Raw genomic sequence first — 12,016 nt, 5'->3', positions numbered from 1 at the left:
AAGAAGCTAGAACGGACCTGGAATTTTAAAAGTAAAGTCCTTCCAAATATGCCATAAATAATCGAGAGAATCATTGTGTTTCCTACTTCCTTTGTTCATAAATGTTTGTCGCTATGGTATTCGTGTCAGTCAAACTTTCTTAAGTTTGATTAGATTTATAGAATATATTAGCAATATTTGTGTCTTCAAATAATTTTACTATAATAATAAATTCAAAGATCTATCTAATGATATTAATTATGTACTATAAATATTGTTGAGTTTGTGATCTAAATTCTGAAGAAGAGGGCCAAGTTGGCGAGCGAAGCGAAGGCCCCCGCGGTACAAATCGTTTCCTACTCACCTTAGGGTTTAGCCTTTATAAATACACTTGTAATCTGCAGGAGATCGACCTAATTGTAAATCTTCTGCGATCTGTAACCACCCAAAAAATAGTGATATTCTTCTAGCCGGCGTCCGCGGTTTTTTCACTTTGATTTGTTCCACGTTAAATCTATATCTTCTCTATGTTTGATCAACTTTATATCGTATTGATTCATAACAAATATTAATATTTTTTATATAAATATAGTTAAAGATAAAAATGTTTGATTCCTAAAAAATGAGAATGATCAACATTTGTGACCGAGGGGGTAGAATCTAAGTGGGGTGAGAAGGAAAAAAAACAAACAAACAGGGTCCTTGTGCGCACACTTTTGCGCACGGGAGAAGCTTGGCGTGCGCGCCTCCGTGGTCCGTCGGATGCCCAGGCGGAAGATCCAACGGCAACGCTCCCCAAACCTTATCTTCGCAGCATTGTTGCTGTCCGAGGTCAGCCGCCCTCTCTCTCTCCTCGTGCTCCGATTCGTGGGCTCGAGCTCCGGTGACTAGGAACAGCGGCAAGGTGGGTCCTCCTCCTCCTCCTCCCTCCTCCTCTCAGGTTGTCGGCATGACCGGGTTAGGGTTCGGAGGCTGGGTCCGCCCTTGATCTGGGGCTGCTTGGCCTTGGAGCTCCAGCCTCCCACTGGCAAGAGATACATTTGCTTCTGCTACGGCTTACGGATTGGTTGCCACTTGCCACCAAGACACATTGTGCCCCCTGCCTTCCGTGCTTCTGTGAAGGAGTCATCAATAAACCTCAACGCAGGAAATCGAATTAGATTTAGCCAGATCTAACTTGCGCATTTGCTGTTGATTGGAATGTTATTGCTTCAGCTTCAGGTGGTAGGACATACGAATAGGAAGCTACAGCTTTGTGATGGGAAACATACACCTAGAATCCTGTGTAAAATTGTCTGTTTCGGTTGATCACGCAGTCTTCACATTTATCTATATATTCACTAACGACTCTAGTTCACCAGAAATTCTGATACTTGTTTTCTTATGCAGGAAACAATGCTTCTTTCTCCCTTCGCACCTTTGTGATGCACTGAACACTAGTCAGGAGCTCTAGTAATCCTCTAATGGCCGAATGTTCATTGGCAACGCTGAGAGTGAGAGGCCAGTATCAAGGGAGATGGACCTGGTCCAACAGCAAGTTGAATATGCCAATCATGGATCCAAAGAGGTTGCCATTCTTTTTCCCCCCATCCTTACGTTGAGATAGTCTTGAGTTGTTGGGTTGCCATCCAACTTTTTTCGCATTTACTTTGTTTGCAGGAACTACGCCCTCAAGATTCATCTTCCATGCCAATCCAAAGCAGCAAGAGAATGGACAAGTGTTGCATTTACCCCTTTTGGTTTTCATGGAAGGGATCACAGGGTGGAAACTTCAGTTAAATGTTACTGTTTGCAGCCACTCATGGATTCGGAGAGCATGGTCTCACCAAATCTAATACTGATTTCGGATGAAGCTCTTCTCACTATCAGCATGGTTTTTGCATATTTGGCTGGAGTTGTACCCTCTGGGCAGACATCTCCTCGTGTCAGAAATCAGAATGTTTCTCAACATATTCCAGAGCCAAGCTCCTCTCATTCTGGTAGGTAAGACTAGCTCCATAATTATTACTTCTAGATATCAGAGTGGTGGCATAGCAGAAAAAATAACTGCTAACGCGACTCCTTTTCACAAATTTAGGGACCTAAAGTTCTTGCCTGAAAGGAATGCTGCATTTGACCCCAACGATATGTGGAGTGAAGTGAGTGCTAAACTTTCCAAAGCCTTACAAGCACATGTTCAAGATGCCCTTTTGGATAGCCGAGAGGATGGACTCATGAGTGATAGGAAAAACTATCCTTTGAGTATGCTTGCCATTCATGCTGGTCCCAGATTGCGGCTTCTTCTGATCACATTCCAGCTTCTGGAAATGGAGGCAAGAGGCACACCATAACTCGTTGTTTGACTAGGATTGCTTATGTATACTCAGTTTATTACAAGTTAGTATCTGATCTGTTTTCAACTAAAAGAGGGGTATTAGCACTCTCCCCTTTCTATATTTTATTGGCTCATGACATATAGTATTTTATGTCTATTTGTCTGACTTTATTAAGATTGTGCATTAGAATTATATACTAAAGTGTTACCAGTATCAGTTTTTTTTAACAGTTGACACTAATATAGCTTTTGAACATGTTATAATTGAATATGTAGCTGTTTTAAGTTGATATGATATCATGCAGGTAAGAAATATCTCTGGAAGTTCTGAACTCGATGGAATCAGGTGGTTGCAAGTATCGACTACCTTGATAGATAGTTTAATTCAACCAGTATTTATGAAATGGATTGAAGAAGAACAGGCCTTGGAAAATGGACAAATCAACGAAGTATGTTACTAACTTACTCTTTTTAACTGTTGTCCCTCCTCCCTATTGGATATGACCCAAATCACTGATATCCTTGTATGTTCCAGAAACTTATGAAGACGATAAGCAGCAAACTAAAGGAGGGCAATAAGATCTTGAGGAGGTTTAACAGATTTGGGAAATCTGAACTCTATTTGGATATGCTCTTTTTCCTAAGATTTGGTTCTGCAAGGTACTAAATGGCCTTCTCGATCCTTGTAGCAATTTTTTTATTCACTTTTTTTTGTTGTGAAAACTGCATCCTATTCAAGAGCTGTACATATTTTGGTTGCATATTGTGTAGACTTATTTTAAAAATATTATACTCCTGTTTTTTGATAGTGACAGTTGTCTAGAGTCAAGACTGTTTTGATTCTTTTTTTCCTTTTGTTAAACAATTGCCTTTTCTGAGGTACATAAAGGCATCCTTATTCGGAATCCTGACACTTCCTGATGGCAGGTGTGACAGTTATTTTAATGTCAAATTTCTTGCTGAACATGGAGAAAGAATTTTAGAGGACCTTGTTATTTCCTTAGCTGATGTGATTGCTAGTATTTATCTGGAGCTTATGTCAGTGGATGGTGATATGTCTGCTGAAGTTGTTGGTTCCAGCTTGGTTCTATGTTCTCTATCAACCAGAGAACTCCAAAAGCTGCGCAATGAGGTAACTATTGTATTTTTCCAGTTCTTCAGCATATTGATTTTTTCCTTGATCAAATGTGCCAGGGATCAAATCCCCTCAGATCAATGAGAAAATCTTCTTAGTTTACTTGTATTTTTAAACTCTAATTTAAACCAAACCTCTTGCTTCAAAAATAGAAGATTCAACTGTAGCATAGGTTGATGAAATACCAAGTTCTAAACTGTGGTGTGATCCCATATAATACTGTTATTCTCAGTATATTTCAACCTGAAAAGTTAGCTATAACCACCATGGAAGTATATTTAAGTGGGCATGAAAGGATACAGATGTATATGCTCTTTGAATTCTCTTCATATTGTGATGCGTCTAGGTGCACAATTTATACACATTAAATTGGATTGCCTGAGGATATAGTTATATTTAAATGTGCATGCATATTAATTTTTTCTGATTCCATGCTGATCCCTCTTATCTTTTGGAAGGTGGCAATTAATTGGTGGTTGCACCAATACTTCAAGTCAGTTGTTTCAATGTATGAGGACAGGTTCGAGTTATATGTTCTATGCAGCAAAAAATGTGAAAAAACAGCCGACAATCAAGCTGAGAGGGCAAATTGGTGGAGGATTGCATCTGGCAAGCCTAATGTGCTTACTCTTGATTATGTTAACATCAGTCCATTTTCCCTTCCAGCAAGAAGGACAAAGGAATTAAGAGCTTTGATTGGATGGTATGCCTGAGCCCCTTCCAATCCATGCATTTATTTTCTGAAACAGTTGTTAAAATTTGCATAGGTCACCTGGATTTATAGATGGCTAATTTTCAAGTACCTTTTTAGCATGTTTTGGATGTCCCCAAAGAAGGAATTGGGAAACATTAATCTTGACATTGTTAAAATCACAAAACGAAAACGAGTTAAGAGTAATGCTCCAGACTAGTGTTGTGTTACTTTAAAAGATACTTTGCTTGTGGCTAAGTTTGCAGATAACTTCACAGTGAGATGACTGGAATAATTTTGCCATTTGTATCATACCTGAATTAAGAAACATTATACTGTTTAACTGCAGGAGGTATTACTTCAGCTTATTCTTAGAGTTGTCAGATATTGCCATGCCCTTCATAAGGGTTGCTATCAGCAAAGTGAGCTCTGCGGTGTCCTACTTCTGGGTGTCAATGATTGGAAGGTCTCTTGGGCTGATTTTCTCAGGGATTAGACAATCACTAGGCTGGAAATAAGCTTATACGGTCATACCTGTTGAGTTTTGAGTCTGACTTCTGGGACTGAATGAATGTCTGTTAGGTTATGCATTGTAAATCTTTGAGATGGCTGTCATTTTTCTCTGCTTTCTTTTTCATCTTAGTGTGTAAGAAAGTCCATTGATTTCGTGGACGGAATATGTTAATCTGTGGATTACTGAAATCCATCCACATCCAGTCTTTCTCAAAACAGAATTCATGTACACGAAATGTCTAGATGCATTTTTGTTTTTTTATTCAAGAGGGACGGAACATCATATTTTTCTCGAGACAGAATAGCAAGGACAGCATACATTACGAGCACGCATCATTAATTTTGTACAGGGTTTCATTTCTCTCCACCCATACAATCTGGAACGAAATCATGTAGTGTCAAGAAATGGAAAATTCATCCAAAAACGAAACAAAACGGAACTGAGGAAACAGCCCTTTCATCTTGACGCTATCAGAGATCTGAACCAGAGGTTCAATGTTCTTGCACTTTTCCGCCCTTTTCATTTGTAATACATACGGTGAATGAAACAATATATAATGAATATGAACCTACAATACATCACTACTGTGTAAGAAAAGTATATATTACTTTTCCGTCCTTTTCATTTGTAATACAGACGATGAATAAAAGAATATCATGAATATGAACCTAAAATACATCACTACTTACAAAATCAACTAAGATCAGTCTGCATTTGGTTGATTTATGTCATAAGGCCCCTGAAAGGAAAAGAGAAGATTGTTAGAAGGTCCATCGTAATCGTCAATATATCATCTGCAACGAGCTGCTTACTGCACATGTACAAATCTACGCAAAAAGCCTAGTACAAATCTACGCAAAAAGTCTAAACTGCAAAGCAATTGGAACTGAACTCTAAATTTAAGAAAGCAAGACAGCTAGAAACAGAAGGCGATGGGAATACATCATCTTACCCTTCATCCTTGTGCCACCTGCAGTAGTTTTCGTTCCTTGCTGCTGGGACAAATCAGTCAGTGACAAAGGGGTAAGTGGCGGCGAATAAATATCGCTGCCGTCCCTGCTATTTCTAGCCTCCAACAATCTGTCCGCGGTGACGATCGGTATCCTCTGGCTATTTGATGGTATGGAGTAGCTGCGAGTCAGGGTAGCAGGCGGCGGTGGAAGCGGCGAGGGGGTTCGTGACGCTGTCGGCGACACACGGGCTGTGGCTGCAGGGATCTGAGTCTGACGCTTGGATACCAGAGGACCAGAGTAGCCGACCAAACCAGAAGGCCTGAGGGACTCCACGCTGGCTGGAGGAGGCCTAGGCAGCTCGTGCAGCTCGCTGATCCTTGGTGATTTCGTTGGATGCCGCCCCAACATCTTGGGGGGAACTTTTGGGGACGCAGATGACGGCTGCCAGAAGAGGCCTTGCAAATTTCCTGGCATCACAAGATGCTGTGCTTGTGCCGCGGATGATCTGCGATCGTTCAGCGAAGATGGCATGCTTAACCCTGGTCCGCTTGCCATTGGACCAGAATAGAACTGCCTCTTCATCTTCTTGAAATCAGAGACCGGCTGGGAGAACGCCGAGGCCCCCTCCGCACTTGGTGGCGTTTTCACGTGGCCACCCGGCCTGAAGTCTTTCGTCAGTGGAGACGAATGCCACGGATTCGCTGAGACACGAGGCTTACTCTCCAGCTGCTGTGAATGATGTGGTCTCTGAGCACCTGCAGATCTGGGATCCTTGTCATCAACTGGCATTGGAAGCTTGTACGAAAGTTTGGCTGAAGATGGCTTCGTTTGCCAAGATCTCTCGGACGGATCCGGTAAGTTGCCTGCCAGAATGGGTGCTGAGTGTGTGTTGATCTCTGGCTTCACTCGCGGAGTTATAACATTTCCCTTGGTTTGTTTGACCCCTTCCTGTGGATGAGAAGGCAGCAACGTTATTATCTTAGGATTATGGCCGTGTATATGGGAGTAACTAGTTAAGCATTAAGAAATTCTGAAATTCGTTCTATGCACCGAGTGGAACCATACCTGCATGCTTTCTTTTACTGGCTGCGGGGAATTCGTCACATCTCTTTTGTCTAACTGTGCATGAAAAGAAAGACAATACAGATTATGGCCTTAAATTCTCCACTCAGATCAGGGAAAAATATTTGACAACATTAACCTATGGTCACATCTAGGTGAGAGGCAGCTAGCTGCATAAAGAGGACGGCAAAATATGAATCATAGAACTTACATCCATTGAACCACTTGAAGCAACAAAATATTGATCCTTGTCGTTTATTTCATAGTCGAAACTGAGCTCTCCATCGTCACTGCAATCATCCTGGTAGGAGCTGTAATCATCGTTGTCAGATGCATCATCCTCAAGACCACTGAACTGGTAGTCGATGTGCTGTTTCTCAGCTATTGCCTTTACATGAGGTTCGAGTGCCTCAAGACAGTTCAACCCTCTCCTGAAAAAGCTTAACTACAGTTCAAAGGACAGTGTGACAGTTAGGTTATGTATTAATTCACCCAATCGCTAGGCCAACTGACAGCGTTATGCAGGAAGAAATAACCTACCTGAGCGGCATGATGCCGAGAAGCCTGTGTTAAAAGGCTATGGAATTGCCCTTGCCTCAATGACTTTAAGCGAAATATGAACAGCGCTGCGTCTTCTTGGTACTCAGCGAGAGCGCTTTGCAGTTGTTCTGCAGAGTATGTTTCAGTTTTGGAATGCCTTGACCTTCCTTTTTGTGTATAGGATGCCCTCATAGCTTCATATGTCTCTCTGTGATGAAAGGAAAAAGAAATATTAGTAAAACAAAGTATCAATTAATCATAAATGAGAAAAAAAGGTTGACTTGAGTTGTATTTGAACCTTTTCATGTCGCATTGCTGCTTCATTTCCTGCAATGTTATGAAAAAACAAAGCGTATAGCATGTCAGGATCTTACAGGACTAAAAACGAAGTGAACTAAGGGCATATTGGGGTATTTGGATTGAACTTTTGGATCCTATGTACTTTGTTACCAAGTTTGTCTTAAATACAAAAGTTATCATAACAAATCTCTACTATATGAAATCAACATTTTTCCCAGATCCACGGTTTTCACGATCGAGACTTAAACCATGGTTGTTGACTTCAAATCTACATTCATATCTACTTAACCAACGGAACACATCTGTCTTTATGTTTTATATATTATATTCATAAATGAAAATCGTAGCAAGGTACGAACAGTTTGCTAGACCCTCTTCAATGGAAGGGCTGAGTGCTTTATTTCCATTCACACAAATATATCCTCCAAACAAAGCCACGATCAGCAATCTTCTAAAATCTAACATAAACTTGGTAACAAGCAGCTAATTAATATATGCATATTGAATCGTGCAAATTTAAAGATAAATTCCGTAGATCTAACCTCGACAGTCTGTAGCTCCTTGAGAAGAGACTCTGATGGGGTTGTGATAGTATAAATGATATTTGAGCGCTGCATAACCCAGTGCATAACCATGTCAGCGTCACATGCATGTTCTATTATTGTACTAGGAACAACTAAAAAAAATGTTATAATTGTTTCAAGAATTTTCATGCAAGACTCAACTAGTAACTTACATAGGTATCAACAAGTTTTTGTAATTCAAATTGGGCCTTCCCCAGCTTCATGAGCACTCTACTACCTGCAGACAAGACAAATTATTACACCACATATATATATATTTTTTAAAAAAGCACTACATTTCATGTTCCCGAGAAAGCTTATTAGCACATTACGCTTCGAAAAAGATGCCTCTTTCGTAGCATATATAGCATACGTTTTACACCATAAATAATTTGCATGTGTGCTTACCGCTATCATCATCGTCATCGCCATTTAGTGCAGTTTTTGCGAGGAAGCAGCCTCCCAGTTCCTCAAGAGCCTCGGAAAACTCTACATATATCGGCCAACAAGCGATCAGATCAGGTAACAGACATAGGACACATCTGAGTAACTCCAAGTAGGTTAACATCCGTCAGTACCATATACACTATTTGTTGTGGCGGCCGCAGCTGCAATCAAGCCATCGTAGCAGTCTCTCATGTCCTCCACCTCCTGCAGAGAAGTTGAGAACCCTACTTCAGAGTCAATAACGTACGCACAACCGACAGAAGGATGATGAGCGTTCACCGCTTATTAGTCTCCTTTTACATTGTAACTGCGTGCTAGCAATAAACTGCCCGGTGTCCCATTTCTATGGCCAGTAGTAGATCGTGTGTATAGCCGGATAAAACAATCTTTTACGCGGTAGACTGTATCCGTGGAGACAGGCCTAGGTAAATACAGGCATCCAAACATGACCTATATGACTAGATAAAACACTCTTTTACGTTGTAGATTGTATGTGGCCACATAAAACACTCTTTTGGGCTTGGTCCAAGAGGGAAGGAGGGGGTCAATTTTCTATTTTAAAGTCTATCATGTAAACAGTATATTTTATATTGCAAATTTTTTCAATTTTAAATGACCTGTTGCGGACACCCTTATAAGGAGGAATTGAGAGATGATAATACCAAATAAAAGCTCAAATAAAACCAAAGGCATGCACGTATGTTCTTGGCGTGGGATCAACCCACGTGACGCGGCATCCGGAACGAATACGCCCCGCCCGTGTCGTGTGGCAAAGCAAGCGTTCATACGACGGAAAGACCGGCCCCTTGTTGCTGATACAATCCAAGTAAACATGACCCTGTCGTCGTCTCCATCGATAACGTGTCCTCCTCCCCGGTCAAGGTCACGTTGGATGGCTGATAGTATTTTTTTATAGCCACTTTCTCCGATGGACGTTTCCTCGCGAAGACTTTGACCAGCAACAGCAGGAAGCAAGCACCCCCACCCCAAAATGCCCAAGGTGACCACGAGCAGACACGCAAAGGGGGAGGTTCTACGTCTCTTTCATGGATGGGAACCTAACATCTACCGTACTACCCAAAAAGATACTTTGACTTGACCATTGCTGAATCGAACCCTCCGTTTCTTTTTAGTTATCGTTCGATAGTTTAATTTTACCCTATCCAGCGATAACTAAAATGAAATGGAGCAAATATAAGTTTAGGCACGGTAAGGTGATCCTAAACGGTGGATAATTTTTTTCTGGCCAATCCAGACCGATAACAACTACAGTGCTGTTCATTCACACGGCCAGCGGAGGGGAAAGAAGAAGAAGAGGGATGAAAGATACGACGAACCTGGGCGGCGCAGACGAGCTCGTCGAGCTTGGCCGGCGGCGGCTGGTGGTGGCCCCTCCGCTCCTCCTTGGTGTGGTGGTGGCCGAAGCCCCTGAACCTCCGCAGCGGCGACTTCATCGATCCCCTCCGCGGCGATTGAGCTCCCTGCTACTTGTTTGGTTTCTCCCTTACGAGTCTCGTGCGCGTCCTTGCAACAGACGCTCCGCCCCTGCCCCTCTGATCTTTCCGTAAGCGCAAGAGGCTAGCTGTGGATGTGGAAAGCGCCCTTGCTTCTGCTGCACGCCCGCACCCTCTTCCTGTTTCCTGATCCCCTGTTTGCCTTGGAGCCTCGAGTACGGAGGGCTAGAATTTAGCTGCCCACTTGGGGCTAGGCTAAGAGGAGGGTGCGAGGGAGGGAGGGAGGGATGGAGCTCCGATGAATTAATCTTTTGTTCGCACCACGCGGCCGCCGCTACTTATACTAGCCGCCGCCGCCGCCGCCGCTGCTTTTTGTTTAATCGCGCGCCCCATTTGCCTGCGCACGGTTGACCGTGAGACTGGAATCGCGCGGGAACGACCAGCGGGAGTCGAGAGAGACGTGAGCAAAAGCTACTGGCCTACTGCTCTGCTTTGGCAAATTCCGACAAGCTGCTCCGACTTTCACCGGGATTACTGCTCTCACGCCAGGTAAAATACTATGCTGCGATTCTCCACACACCTAAAAAAACTAGTTTATATAACCCAATATATTGTATCTTATTTAACCATAAGACACGGCTTATATAACACTTAAGTGCGACATGATTAGATCATACTAGTAGGATTAACTCCTATCTCCACGCATGTTTATTCCTCAAAACTCATGGAACGCCTAGAAAAGATTCTAGACCTACCCCTTATATATTTTGAACGGGCACGACAGATTGAAGCACCAACAATCGAACCAAATTAATATATCTTATGTTTCTTTACTTTTTGCCATAGGAATAGACAGTAATGTAGCCTTCTTTACCTCCATTTTCACCTCTCTTCGACTCTACGTCGTCTGGAGACGCCTTGGGTGGACTACCGACTCCAAGACAAACCCTAGAATCTCCTCCGTGACAGGGTCCCTCTCGGAAGGTCAGATCCAGGTGCTATTGGCGAACACCGCCGTCTCTGCGCACGCGCGGACCATCCGGCTCAGCAAAGAGAAGAACCCGCTCCTGCCAGGTCGGGACCGTCCGGCCCCATGCCGCGGACCGTTCGCGCCTCCACAGAGAGCACCGCCGTCGGTACACCTCGTAGTGATTGATGCCTAGATCGGCGCTAACACACTTTTTAGCGACTCCGCTGTGGAATACGCGTGAGGATCTATCAGATCGGCCTACAATGGCCGGTTCAAAGGATAATTTCGACGTCTCTCCTAGCAATATCATCGAGCCGACTATGGTCCATCATAGGTTGGGAGCATTTTGAATTTGTAACCTAGAGGCCACAACATCATCTACAAGTTTGTTGATAGTGAGGAGGTTGGATCAATGGAGATGAATGGTTGTTGTGAGATTTTTCTTGTGAAACTTTTGCCATAGAGTTTAGGTTGTCATCAAGTATGTCATCTTGGTTGATGTTGTGAATTTTGTCATTCATGTGTTGAAGGGTGGCTTTGCCTTCATGGATCATTTGCTTTGATGTTTTCCTTGCTCTTCTTTGACAATCTTTGAGGTCTGCTTGTTTGGCTTGTAGTTGATTTTCTAATTCTCTAAATACTTGTTCTACTACTTCATCATGATTTTAGTTTATTTGCATAAAGTCTTGGTTTTCAATATTGTTGGGGTGTTGTATTTGTTCGCATTAGTTGTTGTCTTCTTCAAGGGTCTAACCATTGTGTTTGTGATCATGTGCGACGTTAGCGAGCACACACAAACGGTGGGCATGAGATTTTTGGAAGTGAATTAACCTAAACACAAAATAGAGGAACAAAGTATATTGGATATAATTTTTCATTTTCATGAATAGTACAATATTGGAGATATTTATAGGGGGCCTATTTTTGCAATTCATGTACAAAGACTTAACGACCCTCGAACTATAAAGTTACAATGCTTGTTCGCTCAAGAATAATTTGGTCAGTATCTGTCTTTATTGATCATCGAGTGCTCGTTGATGTTCATTCTTCGTGAGCATGTTTATACTTCTAGCAAAGATTCTTTGTCATCTTCG

The 12,016-nt window shown here is 42.4% G+C and overlaps 2 protein-coding genes across 4 annotated transcripts; one reads left to right on the top strand and one right to left on the bottom strand.

Moving 5' to 3' along the window:
* The first annotated feature begins 677 nt into the window (after positions 1–677).
* LOC100381605 (uncharacterized) lies at positions 678–4,927 on the top strand. 3 transcript variants are annotated; one of them, XM_035958711.1, is made up of 9 exons: positions 678–883; positions 1,369–1,546; positions 1,639–1,962; positions 2,057–2,291; positions 2,599–2,742; positions 2,829–2,953; positions 3,230–3,425; positions 3,887–4,131; positions 4,469–4,927. In XM_035958711.1, exons 2-9 carry the CDS (start codon positions 1,443–1,445, stop codon positions 4,635–4,637), a joined length of 1,542 nt encoding a protein of 513 aa, XP_035814604.1. In that variant the 5' UTR covers positions 678–883; positions 1,369–1,442; the 3' UTR covers positions 4,638–4,927. The 3 variants fall into 3 exon arrangements, with proteins under 3 accessions (XP_035814604.1, XP_008643939.1, NP_001167894.1); XM_008645717.3 differs by having other exon boundaries at positions 3,221–3,425; positions 4,469–4,925; NM_001174423.1 differs by having other exon boundaries at positions 823–883; positions 2,841–2,953; positions 4,469–4,916.
* Positions 4,928–4,968: 41 nt separating this feature from the next.
* LOC103627199 (hydroxyproline-rich glycoprotein family protein) lies at positions 4,969–10,407 on the bottom strand. The gene is made up of 11 exons (XM_008647498.3): positions 9,836–10,407; positions 8,630–8,702; positions 8,460–8,540; positions 8,225–8,289; positions 8,031–8,099; positions 7,487–7,515; positions 7,189–7,396; positions 6,860–7,093; positions 6,652–6,705; positions 5,586–6,534; positions 4,969–5,372 (listed from the first exon to the last, which is right to left on the bottom strand). The coding sequence occupies exons 1-11, from the start codon at positions 9,950–9,952 to the stop codon at positions 5,362–5,364; spliced, it is 1,890 nt and encodes a 629-aa protein (XP_008645720.1). The 5' UTR covers positions 9,953–10,407; the 3' UTR covers positions 4,969–5,361.
* Positions 10,408–12,016: the final 1,609 nt, after the last annotated feature.

This window comes from Zea mays, chromosome 5 (assembly GCF_902167145.1).
Source record: "Zea mays cultivar B73 chromosome 5, Zm-B73-REFERENCE-NAM-5.0, whole genome shotgun sequence".
In the NCBI taxonomy this organism is placed as follows: domain Eukaryota; kingdom Viridiplantae; phylum Streptophyta; class Magnoliopsida; order Poales; family Poaceae; genus Zea; species Zea mays.
This window is presented reverse-complemented; position numbering and strand designations above follow the sequence as displayed.

Excerpts from the sequence above, each read along its gene's own strand:
- LOC100381605 (XM_008645717.3), top strand. The coding sequence starts at position 1,443 with ATGGCCGAATGTTCATTGGCAACGCTGAGAGTGAGAGGCCAGTATCAA. Across the intron at positions 1,963-2,056 it reads AGCTCCTCTCATTCTGGTAG|GGACCTAAAGTTCTTGCCTG; the intron begins GTAAGACTAGCT and ends TCACAAATTTAG. Across the intron at positions 3,426-3,886 it reads TCCAAAAGCTGCGCAATGAG|GTGGCAATTAATTGGTGGTT; the intron begins GTAACTATTGTA and ends ATCTTTTGGAAG.
- LOC103627199 (XM_008647498.3), bottom strand. The coding sequence starts at position 9,952 with ATGAAGTCGCCGCTGCGGAGGTTCAGGGGCTTCGGCCACCACCACACC. Across the intron at positions 7,516-8,030 it reads AGGAGCTACAGACTGTCGAG|GAAATGAAGCAGCAATGCGA; the intron begins GTTAGATCTACG and ends ATAACATTGCAG. Across the intron at positions 7,397-7,486 it reads CAGCAATGCGACATGAAAAG|AGAGACATATGAAGCTATGA; the intron begins GTTCAAATACAA and ends CTTTCATCACAG.